Source organism: Balaenoptera musculus, chromosome 17 (assembly GCF_009873245.2).
Source record: "Balaenoptera musculus isolate JJ_BM4_2016_0621 chromosome 17, mBalMus1.pri.v3, whole genome shotgun sequence".
In the NCBI taxonomy this organism is placed as follows: domain Eukaryota; kingdom Metazoa; phylum Chordata; class Mammalia; order Artiodactyla; family Balaenopteridae; genus Balaenoptera; species Balaenoptera musculus.
The window spans coordinates 66,963,926-66,985,435 of record NC_045801.1 but is presented as its reverse complement, the minus strand read 5'-3'; the positions used below and the strand labels follow the sequence as shown (position 1 = coordinate 66,985,435).

The following is a 21,510-nucleotide window of genomic DNA, read 5'->3' as shown; positions in this document are numbered from 1 at the left end:
TTTTGTATGTGGATATTGAGTTGTCCATTTGTTGGACAGCGTCATTTGTTGAAAATACTATTTTTTACTCATTAAATGATGGTTTTGGCACCCTTGTCGAAAAGCAGTTGACAATGAATGTATTTATTTCTAGACTCTCAGTTCTATTTCACTATTCTATATGCCTATCCTTATATAAGTACCACACTATTTTTATTACAGAAGCTTTATAATGAGTTTTAAAATTGGAAAATGTGAGTACTTGACCTTTGTTTTTCTTTCTCAACATTATTTAGGCTATCCAGGGTCCTTTGCAATTCCATATGATTTTTAGGATCAGCTTTTCCATTTCTGCTAAAAAAGGTCATCGAGTTTTTAATAGGAAATACATTCTGTTAATAGATCATTTGGGGATTATTGTGATCTCAACATTGTTAAGGATTCCAATTCATGAACATGGGATGCCTTTACATTTATTTGTCTTCTTTAATTTCTTTGAACAGTGTTTTGTACTTTTCAGTGTACTAGACTAGCACCTTCTTGGTTAAGTTTATACCTAAGTATTTTATTCTTTTGTATGCTATTGTAAACGGAATTGTTTCTTTTTTTCTTTTTCCAATTGTTCATTGGTAGTGTTTAGAAATACAACTGATCTTCAAGTATTGATCTTATATCCTGCAACTTTGCTGAGCTTGTTATTAGCTGCAACCACGTTTTTGTGGATTCTTTAGGCTGTTCTACATATAAGTTCATGCCGTCTGCAAGTAGAGATAGTTTTCCTTTTCCTTTTCCAATTTGAATGCTGTTTATTTCTTTTTCTTGCCTACTTGGTCTGGATAGAAATTTTAATAGTATTGAATAGAAGTGATGAAAACAGGCATCCTTTCTTGTTCCTCATCTTAAGGGGAAAATTTTATTATTTTACTGATCTATGGGGTGTTAGCTGTGAGTTTTTTAATAAATGTCTTCTATTATATTGAAGATGTTCCCTTCTACTCCTAGTTTATTGGGAGCTTTTATTATGACAGAATGTTGAATTTTGTCAGAAGCCTTTTTCTCCATCAATCAAAATAATCATGCATTTTAAAATTGATTATATTAACATAATTATTACACCGATTATTTTCTTATGTTAAATAACTTTTGCGTTCATGGATAAATCCCACTTGGTCATGATGTTTAATCCTTTTTTTTATGAGTTCACTTATTAGTTTTAGTTTTTATTGCATGGGAACAGCTTATAAATACTTTTTTAAATTTGATTTTTATTTTATATAGGGTATAGTTGATTTACAGTGTTGTGTTAGTTTCAGGTGTCCAGCAAAGTGATTCAGTTATATATATACATATGTCCATTCTTTTTCAGATTCTTTTCCCATATAGGTTATTACAGAATATTGAGTAGAGTTCCCTGTGCTATACAGTAGGTCCTTGTTGATTATCTATTTTATATATAGTAGTGTGTATATGTTAATCCCAAACTCCTAATTATCCCTCCCCCCACCTTTCCCCTTTGGTAACCATAAGTTTGTTTTCCAAGTCTGTGACTCTGTTTCTGTTTTGTAAATAGTTCATTTGTATCATCTTTTTAGATTCCACATATAAGTGATATCGTATGATATTTGTCTTTCTCTGTCTGACTTACTCTATTTAGTATGATCATCTCTAGGTCCATCCATGTTGCTGCAAATGGCATTATTTTATTCTTTTTAATGGCTGAGTAATATTCCATTGTATATATGTACCACATCTTCTTTATCCTTTTCTCTGTCGATGGACACTTAGGTTGCTTCCATGTCTTGGCTACTGTAAATAGTGCTGCCATGAACATTGGGGTACATGTATCTTTTTGAATTATGGTTTTCTGTGGATATATGCCCAGGAGTGGGAATGCTGGATCATATGGTAGCTCTATTTTTAGTTTTTTAAGGAACATCCATACTGTTCTCCGTAGTGGTTGTACCAATTTACATTCCCACCAACGGCATAGGAGGGTTCCCTTTTCTCTACACCCTCTCCAGCACTTACTGTTTGTAGACTTTTTGTTGATGGCCATTCTGACTAGCAGCGTGAGGTGATACCTCATTGTAGTTTTGATTTGCATTTCTCTAATAATTAGCGATGTTGAGCATCTTTTCATGGCCTTTTTGGCCACCTGTATGTCTTCTTTGGTAAAATGTTTATTTAGATCTTCTGCCCATTTTTTAATTGGGTTGTTTGTTTTTTTGATGTTGAACTGCATGAGCTATTTGTATATTTTGGAGATTAATCCCTTGTCGGTAGCTCCGTTTGCAAATATATTTTCCCATTCTGTGGGTTGTCTTTTTGTTTTCTTTATGGTTTCCTTTGCTGTGCAAAAGCTTTTAAGTTGAATTAGGTCCCATTTGTTTATTTTTGTTTTTATTTTCATTACTCTAGGAGGTGGATCCAAAAAGATATTGCTGTGATTTATGTCAAAGAGTGTTCTTCCTATGTTTTCCTCTAAGAGTTTTATAGTATCCAGCCTCACATTTAGGTCTTTAATCCATTTTGAGTTTATATGTGTTTTAGAGAATATTCTAATTTCATTCATTTACATGTAGCTTTCCAGTTTTCCCAGCACACTTATTAAAGAGACTGTCTTTCTCCACTGTATGTTCTTGCCTCCTTTGTTGTAGATTAATTGACCATAGGTGTGTGGGTTTATTTCTGGGCTTTCTATCCTGTTGCATTGATCTATATTTCTGTTTCTGTGCCAATACCATACTGTGTTGATTACTGTAGCTTTGTAGTATAGTCTGAAGTCCTGGAGCCTGATTCCTCTAGCTCCATTTTCTTCCTCAGGATTGCTTTGGCTATTCATGTCTTTCGTGTTTCCATAAGCCTTTTAATATGCTGCTGAATTTGATTTGCTACTATTTTGTTGAGGATTTTTTCATCTGTATTCAGAAGAGATATTGGTATGTAGTTTTCTTGTCATATCTTTGTCTTTTGTGTCAGGGCAATGCTGGCTTTATAGAATGAGTTTAGATGTATTCCCTCGTTTTCTGTTTTTTTGGAAGTGTTTGAGAAGAATTGGTGTCAGTTCTTCTTTAAATGTTTGGTAGAATTCGCCAATGAAGCCACCTTGTCCTGTGCTTGACTTTGTTGTGAGGATGTTGATCATTGATTCCGTGTCTTTACTTATTATAAATCTTTTGTTTATTCTTGAGTAGCTTTTGGTAGTTTGTTTGTTTCTAGGAATTTTTCCATTTCATCTAGGTTGTCCAGTTTATTGGCATTCATAATATTCTCTTATAATCCCTTTTAGAAACATTTTTGTAAAGTTTGTAGATTACAGACTTGATTACATTTCTGATTTTAGTAATTTGAGTCTTTTCCCTTTTTTCTTAGTTAATCTAGCTAAAGGTTTGTTAATTTTTAAAATCTTTCTTAAGAATCAACTTTTGGTTTTGTTGATTTTCTCTATTACATTTGTATCTTCTATTTCACTTACCTCTATTCTAATATTTATGATTTACTTCCTTCTGCTAGGTTGAGTTTAGTTTGCTCTTCTTTTTCTACCTCTTTAAGGTATAAAGATCAGTTATTGGTATAAGATGTTTCTTGCTTTTTAATGTGGGCTTTACAATTATAAATTCCCATCTGAGTACCACTTTTGCTGTGTCCTATAAATTTGGTATGTTGTGTTTTCATTTTCATTTGTCTCAAGATATTTTCTAATTTCCTTTAGGATTTCTTCTTTCACCCATTGGTTGTTTAAGAGTGTGTTGTTTAATTTTCTCATGTTTGTGAATTTTCTGGTTTTTCTTTTTCTTTTTCTTTCCAATTCATTCCATTGTGGCCAGAGAAGATACTGTTATGATTTAAATATCTTAAAACATATTGAGACTTATTTTGTGGCCTGACATATGGTCTATACTAGAGATTGTGCCATGTGCACTTGGAAGAAGAATATGTATGGCTGTTATTCTGTGTATTTTTCTCTATATGTCTATTAGATCTAATTGGTTTATAGTGTTGTTCAAGTACTCTGTTTTCTTATTGATCTGTTTAGTTGTTCTATCCATTATTGACAGTGAAGTATTAGAGTCTCCAACTATTATTGTAGAACTCTATACCCTCAGTTACATCAGTGTTTGATTCATGTATTTGGGGTCTCTGTTTTTAGGTGTGTATATGTTAAATAATTGTTAAATCTTCTTGACTGATTGACCCTTTTATCAATATATGATATTCTTTGTTTTGTAACAAGTTTTGTCTTAAAGTCTGTTTTGTCTGATACTAGTATAGCCACCCCTGCTCTCTTTGGTTTCTGTTTTCATGGAATATCTTTCAATCATTATTTCTTCAAATATTCTTTCTTCTCCTTTTTGGGACTACCGTTAGGTGTATGTTGGTACATTATACAAATTGATAAAATAAGAAAAGTCATATGACATCTCAAATAATACTTGAATGGTATTTGATAAAATTTTACATCAATTTCTTACTTTAAAACAAAACTAAATAAAAGGACTTTTAGAATAAAAGGATATTTTCTTAACTGAAGTATTGTCTGGCAGAAACGTTTATGTAATATATATAAAAAGTTTTCTAAGTGATTGTTCTCAAAAGGAAAAAAGACAATAATATTAAGTCATTAACTTTCATATGCGGTAAATATCATTAACATTCATTAAAAACATCTCTATTGCTAAAACTTACTTAAAAATAGATACTATATATTAATTAGGCCAGTGAAGAACAAAATAACCTGTTAGCCTATCCAATAGATTGTGAGCTCCTGTAGAATGTCATCCCCATGAGGGCAGGGAATTTTGTTACATTTATTCCCACTGGTTTACTCCCAGAACCTAGGACAGTGCTTTGTGCTATATACAAATGAGTGAATAAATGAGTAAATGAGAATTTAAGGATTAATTAGTGCTAAAATGTGTCCTAGTCTCATGAGATAACAGTTTAGAAGCTGTGCATTTTCAGTTAACAAAAAAGCACCTTACACAGTGCAAGCTGGTATAGGTACAAAGATCTGCAAGATAATATTATGTTTTTAATTTTCAATTTTGATTTGTCATAGAGGAAAAATAATGACAAATAGGGTTCGATGAAGTTTTTTCCTTTGTGGTTCAAGCATTTCTACTGTTTACCTGGTGGAGTGGTGGTTCTGGTGGAGTGGTTGAGGATGATGAGTAGGGTCTTGGCAGGAAGAACCAGCAGAGCATTTGTCTGTCAATCCCTTGTGCGTGATAGTGTGCACTGATTCTTTTATAGCTATTTCAAATTTGTGATCCAGATGAGAAAATTGAGGTAAGTACGTTAGCTTCAGTTAAAACCAGAAACTAAAACCAGTCCTCAGTAATTTTATTTATGCTTTTGTATTCGGGGGAGGATTTCTCATTTATTTTTTAATGTTGCATTTAGCACAGCATATACAAAGAGGAATAGCTGTATATTTGCTAAAATTTTAGGAAAGAAATGAAAAGACCATGCATGTGTATAGAAAACACAAGTTAACATAGATACGAGAGAATGAAGATGGCAAAACAATGTCTGAAAAATCATAATATGGAAATGCAGAAGGCAGGAGACATGAAGTAATAAATTCACTGTTACCAATTTTAGGTATATCTATAGTACTGGGAAACCTCCTGGCATATTTAAATGAAAGTATAGGAGAAACTTTCAGGAAAGAATATTAGCATTCATTAAATTTTAGAAAACAGAGTTGAAAGATCTAAATAATTGAAATTATTTTGATTCCAAAGAAATAGATAGATAGTATCTCAAAAGTCATTTGGAGGAAATGGTAAATTTATTATTTAACCCACAGATGGAAATTATTGGTAGAGGTATCAGTGAGTCAGAATTTGATTAATATAATAAAGAATTGTTCAAAATAGGCCCTGTTCAATATACAATCGGCTGTTTTGTGAAGTAGTGACCTCTTTATGGATGAACGGAGCATGCCCATCTACACGGTGCTGTGGGTGGGCTCCTGCTTTGGGGGTGAGTTTTGTCTCAGTGATGTTAAAGGTTGTCCCTAATCTCAGATTCTTTCACCTCATATGGGTCATATTATGTTGTTTATATTGTTCTGCTGTTTTCCATGTCTCCTGAGGATATTTTTTAGAAAATGTGTTTAAACTGTAGCCCTGAGTTTTAATACTAAGTATGACCTAAGCAAGGTTGTTTGTTTTGTTTAATATTTATTTATTTATTTATTTATATTTATTTTGGCTGCGCTGGGTCTTAGTTGTGGCATGCGGGATCTTCGCTGCGGCGTGCAAACTTCTTAGTTGCGGCATGCATGTGGGATCTAGTTCCTCGACCAGGGATCGAGCCCGGGCCCCCTGCACTGGGAGCATAGAGTCTTACCCACTGGACCACCAGGGAAGTCCCTCAAGGTTTTTGATCCATCAGAAACCTTTAGAGATTCTCATCTGGAGACTGTATACTGGGCTGATGACTTCCCAAATCACCTTCCATTATTTATCGAAACATCTTTTGAAATTATCCAGTGTAGTTGATTAGACCATGATTATACTGTGGCCTTCCTTGTCCTAGATTTGGATCCTATGATAAATTGGATCATAAATTGGATAAATTGGATGTGTAGCAAATTGTCACAAGCTACAAAAATATAAAAATAAATTTGTCTTAGTTTCTCTCAAAAGTTGCTGAGGAAAAGAGCTTGGGTGTCATTTCATTTCTCTGTAGTGCTGCATATGACCTCCCCTAAACTCAGTAGCTTAAAACAACAATTTATAATTTCTCATGGTTCAGTGAATGGGCTGGGCAGTTCTGCTGGTCTCACCTGGGCTTGCCCACGTGGATACATTCAGGTGGAGTTCTGCAAAGGCTGCTAGGGTGGGCAGCGGGGCATGTCATATGATTATCTGGGGAGGTTGATTGGGACTGATTTTTTTTAAAAACCTATGTTCTTATTTTTTTTAATTGATGAGATCTTAATAGGATATGGTAATTTCTGGGAAAATTAGATAATGTAATGATGCAGATTAGAGAAATTATTCAAAAAAGTTTAACAAAAGTGCCAGTAAATGTTTTGAAGGATCTGGTTCAAATACAGTTTTCTCTGTCTCCTCTTCTGAGTTTCTCTTCCCTGTGCCTGGGCTTGTCCCCCCGGGAACTCCTGGGGAATGACCTGTGGCGTAATAGCAATACGCCTGGAAGTGTTTTCGAAAACCATTGATCACTATCACTGCTTCCACTGTCCACACTTGAACACTGGTGTGTTGATGTTAGCTGACATCTCCTTCCCAGAGTCCCTTAAACAAAGAAACACGGAGGAAGCAGCTGCATGTTTTTAGTTTAGATTTATTTAAATTATAGAAGTAATATTTACTTATTTTGACAATGAAAAAAATAGAGACATGTAGAAAGATAGTCTCTCTCCCTTTAGCCATCTTAAAGTCTACTCCCTTGGAAATAGTTTGTATCTTTTCACTTCCTTGGAAATAGTTTGCATCCTTTTACATCCTTTTCTTTGTATAAACTAACATAAAATGTGTGAGTTGAATTGCTTTATAAAACTGGCTTTAAACTTACAGTACACATTCTTAAGCAACTTGTTTCTATTATTTTAAAATGTGTTATGGACATATCTCCATGCAAATAAATTCAGATCTGTGTTATACTTTTCCATAAGTGCATACCTGTACCATAGTGTGAATATGCCATAATTTATTTATTCCCCTGTTGAAGTGCAGTTACATTATTTCCAGAGTTTTGCCACCACAAACTTTTTGGTGAAATAAACAAATATCGTGCACTTTCCGATAAAATAAACAACCTTGCACATATATACATAAGTATGAGTGTTTTCATTTACTTACGATAATTTACCAGACAGAATAAGATTGCTGAGTCAGAGGATCAGTATATGTTTCATTATAATAAATATTTCTGAATTACTTTTAAAAAGGTAGCAGAAAAAAATTTTCAGTAGGTTGAGACTGTCTTTCTTATAGCCTTACCATATAAACTTTTAAAAATTATTTTATTTTTATCAAAACAAAAATATATATGGTTTAAAAAGCAAATTAGTACCACAAGGCAATGGTGTCCTTCTTTTTCTCCTGTTCTGCTTTTAATCTGGAACCACTTTTAACTCTTAGATGTTTCTTTTGGTACACAGATCTACATATCTAAATATACAAGATACTTATATAGTTCTCTTTCAGTTTTTAAATTTGAGGCATTATCTCTTGACCTCCTTCTAAGACACTGTGCTTTATACCCAGGGCCCATCACATTCTCATAGTACAGGCAGGCAGCTATTTCAGATGTTGGTTAATGTATACTTTGCATTGACTTTTTCATGATTATGTTAATTAACCTTTTTCACAGTAGAGCCATAAAGTAGCCAACTGTTAATTTGTTTCTAGAATTAATAATTGGCTTGTTTTTCTGTTTGCTTTACTTTCTCTGTACCCATCACTAATGCTTCACCAAACCCTGCCTTAAAGTATATATTAAACACTCTCAATATGCTTAAATACATCGTGTTCTTCTGTCTTAGTTTATATTTTATACTTTATTTCATTTAAGAGGTTTTAGAGACTTCTCTCCTGTAGCCCTTTGTCCTCTTGCTCCAGTCTTTACTCCTTAGTTTCCAGACTTTTTCTTAGCTCTCTGCTGAGACCATCCTTTACTGTCATCCCAAGGCTTACCTTTTCCTTTTTCTTATGGAGGATTATCTGTTTCCTGAATCTCAAGTCTTTCCAGTTTTGGGTTCACTTATTTATTTTGGTGGAGCACCTCCATTAGGAGCTTTCTGAAAAAGAGTGCTTGCCAGATACATTTCTGAGTCCTTACAAGTATCTTGATTGATTCTTTCATTGGATATAAAATTCTAAGTTAGAAGTGATCTTCAGATGGAATTTTGAAGGAATTTCTCCTGTGTCTTCTGGGGCCAAGCATTGCTATTGAGAAGTCGGATGACAATTTGATTTGCTATTTTTGTCCCTGAAAGCTTTTAAAGATGTTTTCTTTATTACCACTGTTGTAAAATTTTGTGATAATATGCCTTACATTATGCTGTGGACATTTTATGGATCCTTCCAATCTGAAAGGCAATTATGTTTTTATATCCTTATTATTTTGGCATTGGTCCTCCTTGATTGATGCTTTCATGTTTAAATGGTATGAAATGTCCACTTTTTTGGGGCATCTCTCTCTTCAGGGGCTAGGTTTCAGTATTCTCTACCTTGCTAAATCCAGTTACCACTCAGTTCATTCTGCATCTTCCAAAAAAAACATGTGTAGCTATTTCTTGTCTAATGATGTCTTCTCTCTTTATTCAACCGATTCTTTGATAAAAGAAAAATACCATAATGTAATTTTAGTGGGAATATGAGGGAAAGTGAAGGTAGATATAAATATTCAGTCTTCTTTGTTTTATCAGAAGACAGCAATAATGTCTTAAAAACATTTAACTAATTGCTCATGAAGAAGGTAGCAATTATTTTTTAAGCTGCTAAAACATAATAGAAAATATACTTTGCTTGTATTTTTCCCTGATTTATACAAATTATTAGTTCTAAATCAGCACCTGAATTTTCTTTGTTCTATAAACACTGTCACACTTCCTTACTTGTTCAGTTAAAACATTTCTTAAAACCCAGCTTCATAACTTCCCCTCTGTTTGCTCACAAGAAAACCATTTCCAAACATTTTTATTCTGTACACTGATCTTGATACAGTCTTTCACATAATGATGAATAGTAAGTTTTTATCATTATGTAGCATGCTTATGAAGTAATCATTTTTTTTAAACATAGTGCCAAGGTCAGTAGATCATCCTAAGTGGAACTGGAGGACTAAACCAGAAAGCCGTGATTTTGATGAATTGAACCACATCCTTCAAGAGAGCAAGAAACTGGGAAAAGCCCTTGAGAATCTCTCTCGAAGTAAGTTCATTTACTTCATTATAATTGGAATTCCTAACCAATATTAAAGTAGAAACATTCGTTACTATTACCAGTAACATATTTCCAACATCCTCATTATAATTCCATGAGAGGTTGAGGAGTTCTAAGAGCGTGAGATGGGAAACGAGGACTGATCTTGCATGTTCCAGGGATTCGTGGGAAGACTAGTTTATATAGAGTAGGAGGGGCTATAGACCCCCTCCCCACAATGGCTGTTTGATTCCAGTCTCTCTACAAGGTCTTTGTTCGTTACCCAGGTGAGCTGTACACCTAATGGTACCTTACTCATTCTTCTCTTTTGAACCCTGTTGTTCTGTGTCATCCCAGTTAATGCATGTACCTGTTTCTTCCATGACCTTCTGATGTCTGTAAGCTTCTTAAGGATAGTGACCGGACCAGATTCTTCTTAGAATCCTCTCAGAACCTAGCAACGTACCTTTTTGTAAAAGCAATGATCTGTAATCCTAGGGCCTGGGTCAGAAGTTTTGCTCTGCCACCTATGAGGTGAATAACATTACGTAAATCATTAAACCTGTACGAGCCTTGGTTCTCTCATCTCCAGATCAGGAAGACATGATTCTGTGTCCCTCTTCTGATAGGTGAGAAGGTTTGAAATGATATGTTTCAAGTAAAAACTTTTAAATGTTATTGTTGTGAGAGTAGACAAACAAATATTTTGATTTGATAAATGCATTCTATGTATGTAGAAATACATATGTACTTTATGGTTTTAGTAGTGAGTTCAAGGTATTTCTATCTTTCTCTGGTTCTAAAGTAGCTCTCAATTTTAAAAATTAGGCACCTTTAGATGAATATTAATGCTATAGCCTCACTAAAATGTTCTTCTGGTATTATGGAATATTAAAGATTCTTAAATGAAAATAGAACACTAGCAAATTCTAGTAGATTATATTTGAGGATCAGTATGTTTTTTAAAATAGCATAGTGTTACTAGTTTCACGATATTTTTTAAAGTTAGAAATTACCCTTGGTATATTTTGGGAGAAGTTTATATATATATGTATATATGTGCGTGTGTGTGTGTGTTTATATATTGTATTATACTGTAATTATATATTTATATACTATATTTTATTGTAGTATAATTTTATATATAGAGAGAGATTTAGTTTTTTCATACTTCTTAATTTATAATTCACTAGAGCCTTTTTTATTAGACTTTTGTGTAGTGAACCTGTCTCAGAAGTTAACTTGACTTATGATAGGGTCTCGTAGTTTTGCCATTAGTAGAAACTCTTTGGTTGGGATTCAAGAAAATCCTGCTTTTGTCTAGATTTACTATTGGAGCAAATAATGATAAAGTGAGTTTTCAGCTAATTATTACGTTCATGAAAAGAACCTTACCTATTAATATGTCAAAGGCTTTATGTGTGTATATGTATGTATGTCTTACCCCTTTGGTCAGAGTCTGTGGCTCTTTATAGACTCTCAATTTATCTATAAACGTGAGTTTAAAAAAAGATTGAAGAAAATGCCCAATTATTACACATCTTCACTTATAGTATTAGTCAATTTTTGTCCTTTAAAACATGACAACTACCTTTTAAACACTTGTTTTATCATTGTTAATTTGTAAGAAAGCATTTGACCACTAACTAAAACTTTTAAATAAAGGAGTCTGATGCACTTGCCCAGATCTGTAGCAGACGCGTCAAGGTTCACGCTGCAGTCTGTCCCAGGAAAACCTAGCCTTAGGTGGGGGCTCGCAACTGAGTTGTCTGAGCAGAAGCGAGAGGGAGCTATGACAGGGGCTCATTTAACGCAGGCAGGGAAGTCTGGAGAAATAAAATGGCTGGGGTAGCGGTTGATCAGGAGAGTAGAAGAGATGCAGGTTTGGGACATTACTCTTGGGACAGGGTCAGGGCCAGAGAAGTTGTTGGGTGAGTCCGTAGCTTGGCCAGAGTACGGTGTAACATTCAGCGTCTATGTATATGATGTATATGATGGAGAGTTGTTTTTGGCTTCATTGATCGTTTTAAGGGGGCTCTGTTTTTTGTGGCAGTAGTGGTGGTGTTTATGTGGCATAAGGGAGCAGTTGGTCACACAGGGAGGGGTCGCTCATTTCTCTGTATAAGTTTTTTGAGTCTCTTTTGGAACAAGATGCTACTTTCTTGGATGACTTGAGTTTCTGTGATTTTCGCTGAGATTTAATATTAACGTCTTGTCTTAGGCCCAGCATGTATCTAACTACTCAGTTATCAGTTCACCTGAGATGGTGATTGTAAATGAGTAGAAATTCAACCTTATCATTTACTATGTTTATGTACTGATCTTGCTGCCCAGAATTGAGCTATTTAATCTCAAACTGTTCTTCCATCTTCCAGAAGGAGGATGTCGTTCATTCTTGTTTGATCTTGTTTGACTCTTATAATGGCTGTGGCTTGGTAAGTCTTTCTCTAATCTAATGGTAACTTTATTAACCATTGTTTTATTTACTAGGAAGACTTAGGGAATGGACTCTTTTCTCCAGTTATAGTCAAAAGGAATGTTCATTGTCTTGTTATTGTGGACCTTTTTCTCCTGTGTCACAGGAAAGGTTGAAAGTTTTTAGTGATCTCCTAATTTTCATACAGTTTCTGATAGAATTCTCTCTGGCAGGGTTGGTCTTTGCTTTATCTTAGTTTTACTTTCTAAAGATGTTTCATACTTTTAAAGTATTTGTTATTTAGTTGAGATGGACAGCAAAAAATCGTTTATATCCCTCAAAATGGTAGAATTATCTCATCTCTACAGCTGTCAGCTTATGCAGACTGTACCATGCTGTCTTTCTGGCTTTTTGCAAACCTCTCGATGTAATGCTTTATCTTAAAGTCAGTCATGAACTGTGACACTCCTCATGCTGTGATTCTCTCCTCAAGGTATACATGTTAGAATAACTTCAGTGGCTTGGAATCATGCTAGTTATTAGTTTTGTGACCTTGGGAATCTTTCTTAACCTCTCTGTGTTTCTGTCACCTTTACTGTAAAATTGCAATAATCATGGTACTATTTCTGAAGGTTTTGTGACTATCACATGAGATGCTGTATCTAAAGTGCTTGATATGGTACCTGGTATGAAATAATTGCTAATTAAATGTTAGATATAATATTCAGTTTCTATTACTGTGTAACAAATTACCACAAACTTAGCAGCTTTAAAGAGTACAGATTTATTATTTTACGATTTCTGTGCCTCAGGAGGATGGGTGCGGGTTAGCTGGGTCCTCTGCTCAGGGGCTGGGCAGGCTGAAATTAAGGTACCGGCTGGGGCTGTGATCTCTCCTGGGCTTGGGGTCTTCTAAGCTCATTCTTGTTGTTGGTCAAATTCAGTGCTTGCTCTTGCAGCACTACGATCCCTGTTTTCTCACTGGCTGTTGGTCAGGGGTTGTTCTTAGACCATTCTCAGGTCCTTGCCTTGTGGCCTCCTCCTCTCAAAACAACAATGCACTATTTCTTCTTTGAAGCCACTGGGGAGCATCTCTCTGAAGCTTTGCCTTCTTTTAAAGGGCTCATCTGATTAGGTCAGGGCCACCAGGATAATCTTCCTTCTGATTTACTTAGTCAGCTGTTTAGTAACCAAATCAGGAGAGTGATACCCTTTCATCTTCAGTGGTCCCACCATGCAGACTCAAAGGGAAAGGACTGCACAGGTATGTATCTTGGGAGTCGTCCTAGAATTCTACCTGCCACAGATATTATTAGTGTTATTACTGTTTATCCCTAGCAGCCTATAACGTGCTTCAGCTGAGTGCTGCCCAACAGAAATGTAATGTGAGCCACATGTGTGATTTTATATGTTCAAATAGGCACATTTCAAAAAAGGAAAAAGAAACCTGTAAAATTAATTTTAATAAAATATTAACCCAGTATATCTAAATTATTATCAGTTTAATTTGTATTCCATACAAAAATTATTATTGAGGTATTTTATGTTCTTTTCCTTTCATACTGAGGCTTCAAAAATCTGGTGTGAATTTTATTCCACAGCACACCTCAGCATGGACGAGCCATGTTTCAAATGTTCATTAGCCATATGTGTGGCTCCCATACTGAACACCAGAGCTCTACCTAATGTTAAAACAAACACACACAAAAGCCCTTCTCTTGAGGTTGAGTTACCTCAGACAGAGGTACAACAGAATTCCTTCTTCCTCTTTCATCCAAATTTTCAAAAAGAATAGTTAACACGCATGGTCTCCACCGGCTCATCTTCCTCTCACGCCTCTGTGTAGTTACATAATTGCACCCGTCATTCTACTGAGACCTTTCTCACTATGGTCACCAATTGAATCCAAATTGTCAAACTGAATGAACACTCTTGCTCATCTTACAAAATTGCTCTGGTAGTTTTAACACTGTTGATTACTTTGTCTGCCTTCAAACTCTCCGATCTTTGAGTTTCTGGGACTTGGCCCTCATTTGATCGTCTTTGGATGCTCTCCACATCATATCTTGTAGGTTTCATTCTGACACTTCTCTTTCTTTCCTGCCACTATGAATGCTGTTCCCACAGTTCATTCTCTGCCTCTGTTCTTTCAAATGCTGTGTCCAGCCTTATCCTCCCTCATAGATTTAATTATCACCCCTACACAGCTAACTCAGATAAGTGTATTTCCCATCTAGACTGTGTATGCTTTTATACAAGATGGTGGATATCCCACTGCCATGCTAGATTCAATATATCTAAGTAGATCATACCTCCTTCTTTACTGTGACCTTTCTTCTTCATGCTTTGTCTCAGCTGTTGGCATCTTCAGTTACTGGTTCAGCCAGGCTGGAGCCCTTCTAGACTCGTCTTTCTCCCTAACTGTTAATAATTAATTTCCAAGTGTTGATATTTTCCCTCTATCTTGGGTATGATTTTCTTCTCTGCCACATTAGCACCCTCTAATTCACGCTCAGCACCACTGACCAGACCATTGGTTTATCCATTTAACATGTTCCATTTTGTTTCATTTCATTCCTGCCCCATGACAGAAAAAACAGGTGCAGTCCCTGCTCATGTTGAGCTTGTGGCTGGAGGGATTACCATGACCTTAAGTTAGGCGAGTCTTATGGCCAAAATCTCTGTGGCTTAATACAGTATAAGTATTTAGTCACTCCATATAGTGTTCCAGGGTTGCAGACAGTTCTATCCTGTTATTCTACTATCTTTAGCACCTGATCCAAGGGTCCTGAAAGCAGAAGGAGACAATAGAGGATTATGGGGGTGGTTTCTAATGCCTAGAGGTGGAAGTGCTCACGTTACATCACCCACATTCTACAGCTGACTGCAAGGGAGGCTGGGGAATGTAGTCTAGCTTGTGAGCCCAGGAGAAATACGGAAATAGTTTGAAGCATGAATAACCATTCCTGTCCACACTCTTGTTTCTCTGTATCTCCAAACAGCCCTCACTGCAGTCAGTGGGATGGGATCTAGAGTGAAGACCTGACACCACTTGTTGCAGACATTCAAGGGCTCCTTAAAACCTCATAGAAGGTGCTCCATGCTCTGACCCTTAGTCATGTGTCCAGTAGAACCTCTCATGACTCATCATCAGGCCACTTGCGCACCAGTAACAGGGAAGTTTTTCACACTCACTGATGTTTCCCCATTTCATGTATTTGCTTACGCTGTGTCTGTACCCTGAAATCACACCCCCACTTGCCCCAAGCTAATTTCTGCTCCTCTCTTTAGCCTCAGCTCAAATGCCACTTGATGATTTAGTGCTGCTGTCTTCCTGTGGAATGGATCTGGTACCCCTCCTTTTGCGCTTCCATGCTTTTCTCTGTACGTGCTTAAACGCTGTGATCTGCTTTCACAGCCCTCTGAACTCTGAGCTGCGGGGAGTCCAGGGGCACCTGGACTCTCCAGCATGTAGCGCAGTGATCTGCACATAATTCAGTCACAATTCGCTGGGCGAGTGCCCCCTCTGCTTCCATTTCTTTCTGGTCCATCTTTTCTGTGACCCCTCCCTTACTCTTTTTTCACTGCAGATCTACCTCCTGCTTCTCTAAGTGTGGGCCTTTGATGTCATATTACATAGGTTTTGGTTTTTATATATTTGATTTGTTTGCTGAGATCTTTGGCTTTAACTGTGGCCTATTAAATTAAACAGCCAGGTAAGCAAGTAGGAGCCCAAGGCTTTTCTGAGCCTAAGGCTCTTGCTGCTTTTGGCAGTTTTCTGTGAAGGAAGGCAATGATAGGATGAGTATCTTTAGTCCATTTAGACATTGGTCTACAGATTGTAGTTCATGTGAAACACCGGCTGGAGCTTTTCCGAGGAAAAAAGCCCAGCTGTTGGGAGAACAGAGGACAGATGTTTATGCTCTGTGACTGATAATAGCCATCTGGACTCAGCCAAGAAAAAAATAACAGATGACTTTTTTTAGTTCAGCAATCCTGAACATCCCCCAAAAGTCTTTTCTGACAAACAGCCTGAGGAGTTAGAGAATAATAGCCTATGAGTGAAAATGGAAGCAGATGATGTGGTAATTGTTTGTTCATTGCATGCAGACCTCAAGTTTACCTTTCAGTAGGAGAGATAGTTGTGAAAAGCAGAATTTCAAAGCCTTGTAAGGAGACTTGTGGGAGCCTTCAACAAGGAGGTTTAGGGCCAACGTGGTGAAGAATATATCTGAGTAGAGTCTATAAGGATAAAAAGGTAAAGCTAAGGTAAAAGGAGCGTGAAGATGTGTCATGAAGTGGGAGGTTCCTGGCAGAAAAGCATGTGTGTAAAAAGAAGGAAGAAAATTCACAGAAAAATTTCAGAGAAAGAAGAAAATTTTGTATTGTTGATGCATTAAGGATGAAGTGAGTAATAAAGTCAACGAAGGTGGAAGTCTAGGTGGCAGGGGAGTCAGGGGGTGCAGATGATCCTGTGTTTTTGCACGATCACTCTGGTGCCACGTGGAAGATGGAATTGATACGGTTCATGTCTCAGGGCAAAAACCAGATGAAGAGAGCCTGAAATAGCGCGGTAGCTGTGGGATAGAAAAGAGGGAATGGTGTACGGCAGGCATTGGTGCTGGTCCGCGGCCTGTTGGCAGCCAGGCTGCACAGCAGGAGGTGAGCGGTGGGCAAGCAAGCGAAGCTCCATCTGCCGCTCCCCCCCCTCCCGCTCCCTCCCCCCCCCCTCGCTTGCATTACCGCCTGAACCATCCCCGCCCTCCCCCCGCATCCGTGGACAAATTCTTCCATGAAACCAGTCGCTGGTGCAAAAAGATTGGGGACCGCTGGTTTAAGAAGTGTAGAAGGGCTTCCCTGGTGGCGCAGTGGTTGAGAATCTGCCTGCCAATGCAGGGGACACGGGTTCGAGCCCTGGTCTGGGAAGATCCCACATGCCGTGGAGCAAATGGGCCCGTGAGCCACAGCTACTGAGCCTGCGCGTCTGGAGCCTGTGCTCCGCAGCAAGAGAGGCCACGATAGTGAGAGGCCCGCGCACCGCGTTGAAGAGTGGTCCCCACTTGCCACAACTAGAGAAAGCCCTCGCACAGAAACGAAGACCCAACACAGCCAAAAATAAATAAATTAATTAATATTAAAAAAAAAAAAAAGAAGTGTAGAAGATTATATGGTTAAGACTCGTTTATATGAAAGAGGTGTGAGGATAAAGAGAGAATGATGTGCTTAGATTGTTTTATTGTTTGGTTTTGTTTATAATCAAGGTGACTGGGTGCTGCCTGTGCCTCAGCTAGGAATTCAAGAGGGTTTGAGGGTGGAGGAGGAATGTTGTTTCGAACACCTTTGGTACATCCCAGTGGTGTGGATAGCCCTCCTCTGTTCCCAGCAGTCAAGTGTGTGTGTGTGTGTGTGTGTGTGTGTGTGTGTGTGTAAATTGCCTATTTGGAGAAGAAATTTGATTAGGGATATAGATACAGGAATCTTTAGTATATAGGGGAAAAGAGCCCTCCCCCAAACACATACCATCAACATTTGAGATAGAAAACAATATATTCAGTTCTAATCTTGAAATCATACTGGAAAGGAACATTTTTGTAATATTGTATCAGTGTAAATATAAGCATTTGAAATATATATTCGGCTTCTATAAACTGGAATAATATGTTTACATAAACCATTTGGTACTGTATAAAATTCCTACATTATCTTGAAATCTGAGTTATTCCAGGTGACCCTGAGTCATTTCATATATTTTTTAAACCCAAATATTCATAAGTGTGTGATATGTTAGACCTCTAGAAATGTTTATCATTGCTCAGAAAGCTGTGGGATCTGTGTGTCTCACATGTACTCCCTACTGCAGACTCATTAGAATATCTCAGAGTTCTTTACCGCACTCACTCAGTAGTGATGCCGCCCAGCTGCAATGCTACCTACCTTCATGAAGCCTTCTCTCCCTGAATTGTTGAAGCAGGTACCTTCATAATACAGCAAGTTCTTGAATAATTGTTAAGCTTAGGTCACCCCGAACCCCCAGAGTCATGGCCGGACTCTGTTTTAGTGTAGTGACACATAAAAATTCTTAATTACCAACAACTTTTACCAAAGAAGAATTTTATAGAATATTGTTATGAAAAATTCATCTTGAATACACCTGTGTTTCTAGTTTTATCTACAAGGGGAAGAATGGTGCCATTTATTGAGATGAAGTAGGGCATAGTATTTTTTCTGCTTTGTGTGTGATTAATTTACTAGTTTAGCAGACTGAGATGATATAGCAACTGGTAAAGTATCCTCCACAGACATTCCGTACCTAAGCAGAGAGGGGATCTTTACTCAGGTTCATTTTCTTGAGACTACTTTCAGATTTTCTCTTCCAACCCAGTTCATTCTTTCTTGTGCTTTAGAGTCTGCTGAACGTTGGCTTCAGTCTGTTCTTATTTTCTGTGTTGCCGTGGACTTCAAACTTTAGAATTTTCCTTGTCTCTTGGCCCAGGAAGGTGATAGTCACCATGACAGCAGAGCTAGAGACTGACACCTTGGTAAAGAAAAACAAACAGAGACAGCCAGGAGAGAGCAAAAGAGCTGCTGAGAATGAAAGATAGATGCAGACAAAGATTGAAGTGGAAAAGAATCTTTTCAGTCCTACTTTCTGTTCAATTTACATTGATTTTATGAACCTCCAGGAGCCTGAGGTTTGGAATTACTATGTGGAGGTCCATAGAAAAGCCAACCCCCAAATAAGGGCTAGGACTAGATTTGTCTGCAAAGGTTTAAATGAACCAGAAATCAGAAAGTATGCTAACCTCTGCCATCTCAGGGTTTCTCATCACTAGTCACTCCTTTAGGAATAATAAAAATCATTTCAATTAGAGGTGGAATTGTGCCATCAGTCTGTTGTTATTACTCTACAAGGAAGTAACAGAAACTGCTGAAGCATATCCTAAGGAATGAGGGTTGGTTTGAATATTCAGCAAACATTTACTGGGTTATGATCATGTGCTCGGATATGAACTGTAATGGGAGCTGCGGAGTTAAAAAACGGTAGCTGCCTTCAAATAACTTGATGGTCATAACTCTAAATCCTTAAGTCCTGTCTTTTGTCTTCCTGCATATAAACCAGGCTTATACTGGAAGAAACTCCATGATGAAACCAAATTATGAAAGAGACCCATAACCCTTTCCTTCCAAATCCCCTCACAAACTTCATTTCCCTGTATTTCAAGAGCTCATTAAACAAAACAAAAATCAAAGAAAGCCTCATGCGCTCCAAAGTTGAAGGAATTTAGTAATGATTAACTATAGATGTAGAAAACTAGCTTGGACCCCCAGAGGATCCCACTACAGTTCTTTGGTGAATTGGACAAAAGACAATGTAGCTCAAATTCCTTCCCTCTTCACCCCACCAACCCACATTCTGACTGTATTCATTACGGTCAATAGGAAATGGTTTCTCTACAGGGTTTTCAACCATGTGAATTGTGAAGTAGAGGGAACACTCTTTTGGACACATTTTCTTTCTAATAACTTCTTCAACACCATCTCAGAGACAAGAAAACAAACTTTTTGCCATTAAAAAAACCTTTATTTTATTTTATTTATTTATTTTTTACAAAGAATACCCCCCACCTGGGGTGAAAAATATATCTGGTTAAGTGCAAAATATAGTTTTTGTCATACAAAAAGATATACAATTAAAAAGCAACAAAAATATGAAACCGCCTTCAGCCCACATACTTTCTCAGGAAAGGGAAGATAGAGCTCCGTGCCCTGACACAGGACGGTGAACAAAGTGCTAAGGCTGAGAGAGACTGAGCAAGTGCTAGAGGCTGCAGTGCGAGAGGGGCTGTCAACATCCCTGTCTCCTACCACTGGGCAGGAAGGGAGCCTTCATGGCTTTTGTGAAGACCTGCCCTCTAGATTCTCATGGCAACATAAAAAAAAAAACCAAAAAACACTGGGGTTTGACACCAGCTTCCCTCTGTCCTATGTCCTGAACCTGAGGGCTGGCCACACCTGCTCCAATGCCTGGCCACAGTGCCTGTGTGCAGCCATAGGCACAACATCATTCAAACAGAAGGGGAAGTGAGACAATGGGAGGAGGATGTCTTTAGCCTGACGCGTTACGACTGAAATGCCCACAGGGATTCAGCAACTGGCTCGGAAGAAAGACTGTGCTGGTGATAAAGATTCGCTCGTCATCACCATATAGAGGAATAAAAATGTCAGTGGTATGGGTTAGGTTACCAAGGGAAGTGTACCCTTGGCATTTCAGGAAAGGACTCCCTCCCCCCGGAGAAGAGTATTCCTGTGAAGGAGACAAAGGAGAATAGAAAAGGTAGGGTAGCATTTCAAGAAAGAGAGTGGGGTTAACAGAGTCTCTCATCACAGAGAAATAAATTAAGGACTAAAACTTTTTACATAACTAACTTAGAACAGTTTTGGAAGAATGGTAAAGACAGAAATTGGACTGATGTGCATTGGGGAGTGTGTAGATGGGAGAAGGGGAGCTTGTGAGGAGGAATCTTTATCCATTGGCTCAAGAAGCTGTTGATCTAAGGGAATGTGGGACAAATTCCTTCAGTTCTCTATTCTGTGTCCTCATCTGGAGAATAAGGGAATTAAAATACATGATCTACAACCACCTTTCTGCCTTAATATTTTATCACTCTAGGAATCTGAATCAGTTCTTAAAAAAGAACAAAATTGTAACAGGCTAAGTTGCACTTGATTGTCATTATCACATAAAGACAACATCTCTACAGTTGTCTTTGCAAGTTTGCTCTGCATTTAATAGCCTACAAGCTGGTAGGCTTGCAGGTACCTGTTTTGTTTGGTATTTGGTTTGTTTTTGTTGCATCATTTGCATTGTTTCAGCAGTTCACACTGTTATAGTTGACTTAAATTTCTAATTTGTTTTCATTGGTAGAAAGGGTGGTATCACATTATTTTGAAGCACTCTTCAAAAGAAAAAATAGAATGGAAAATGCACTAGTTCTACAAATTGGAACTTTCATTTTTGTTTTTAAGATTGGGTTATTAAGGATTGCTTCTAAAACTTTTTTATTTCTCTCTCTCTTGAATCCCAGGTATTGCAATTTCAGATGAACTCGATAAGGTACGTTGAACCATCTAATGAAAATAAAACATAGAACTTACATTTTAATCCATTGTCTAAATGAAAGAGTTTCTGAAACAAAGTGTTCAAATATAATT

General features: G+C 37.2%; 1 protein-coding gene across 2 annotated transcripts in view; it reads left to right on the top strand.

Moving 5' to 3' along the window:
- Positions 1-21,510, top strand: part of C17H8orf34 (chromosome 17 C8orf34 homolog) — a 338,603-nt gene that overhangs the window by 58,902 nt on the left and 258,191 nt on the right. Inside the window, exons 4-5 of one of the 2 annotated variants that reach the window (XM_036830419.1) lie at positions 9,762-9,890; positions 21,384-21,412. In XM_036830419.1, coding sequence (XP_036686314.1) covers positions 9,762-9,890; positions 21,384-21,412 — 158 coding nt within the window. The remainder of the gene's footprint in view (positions 1-9,761; positions 9,891-21,383; positions 21,413-21,510) is intronic. The other variant, XM_036830420.1, reaches the window with a different exon arrangement.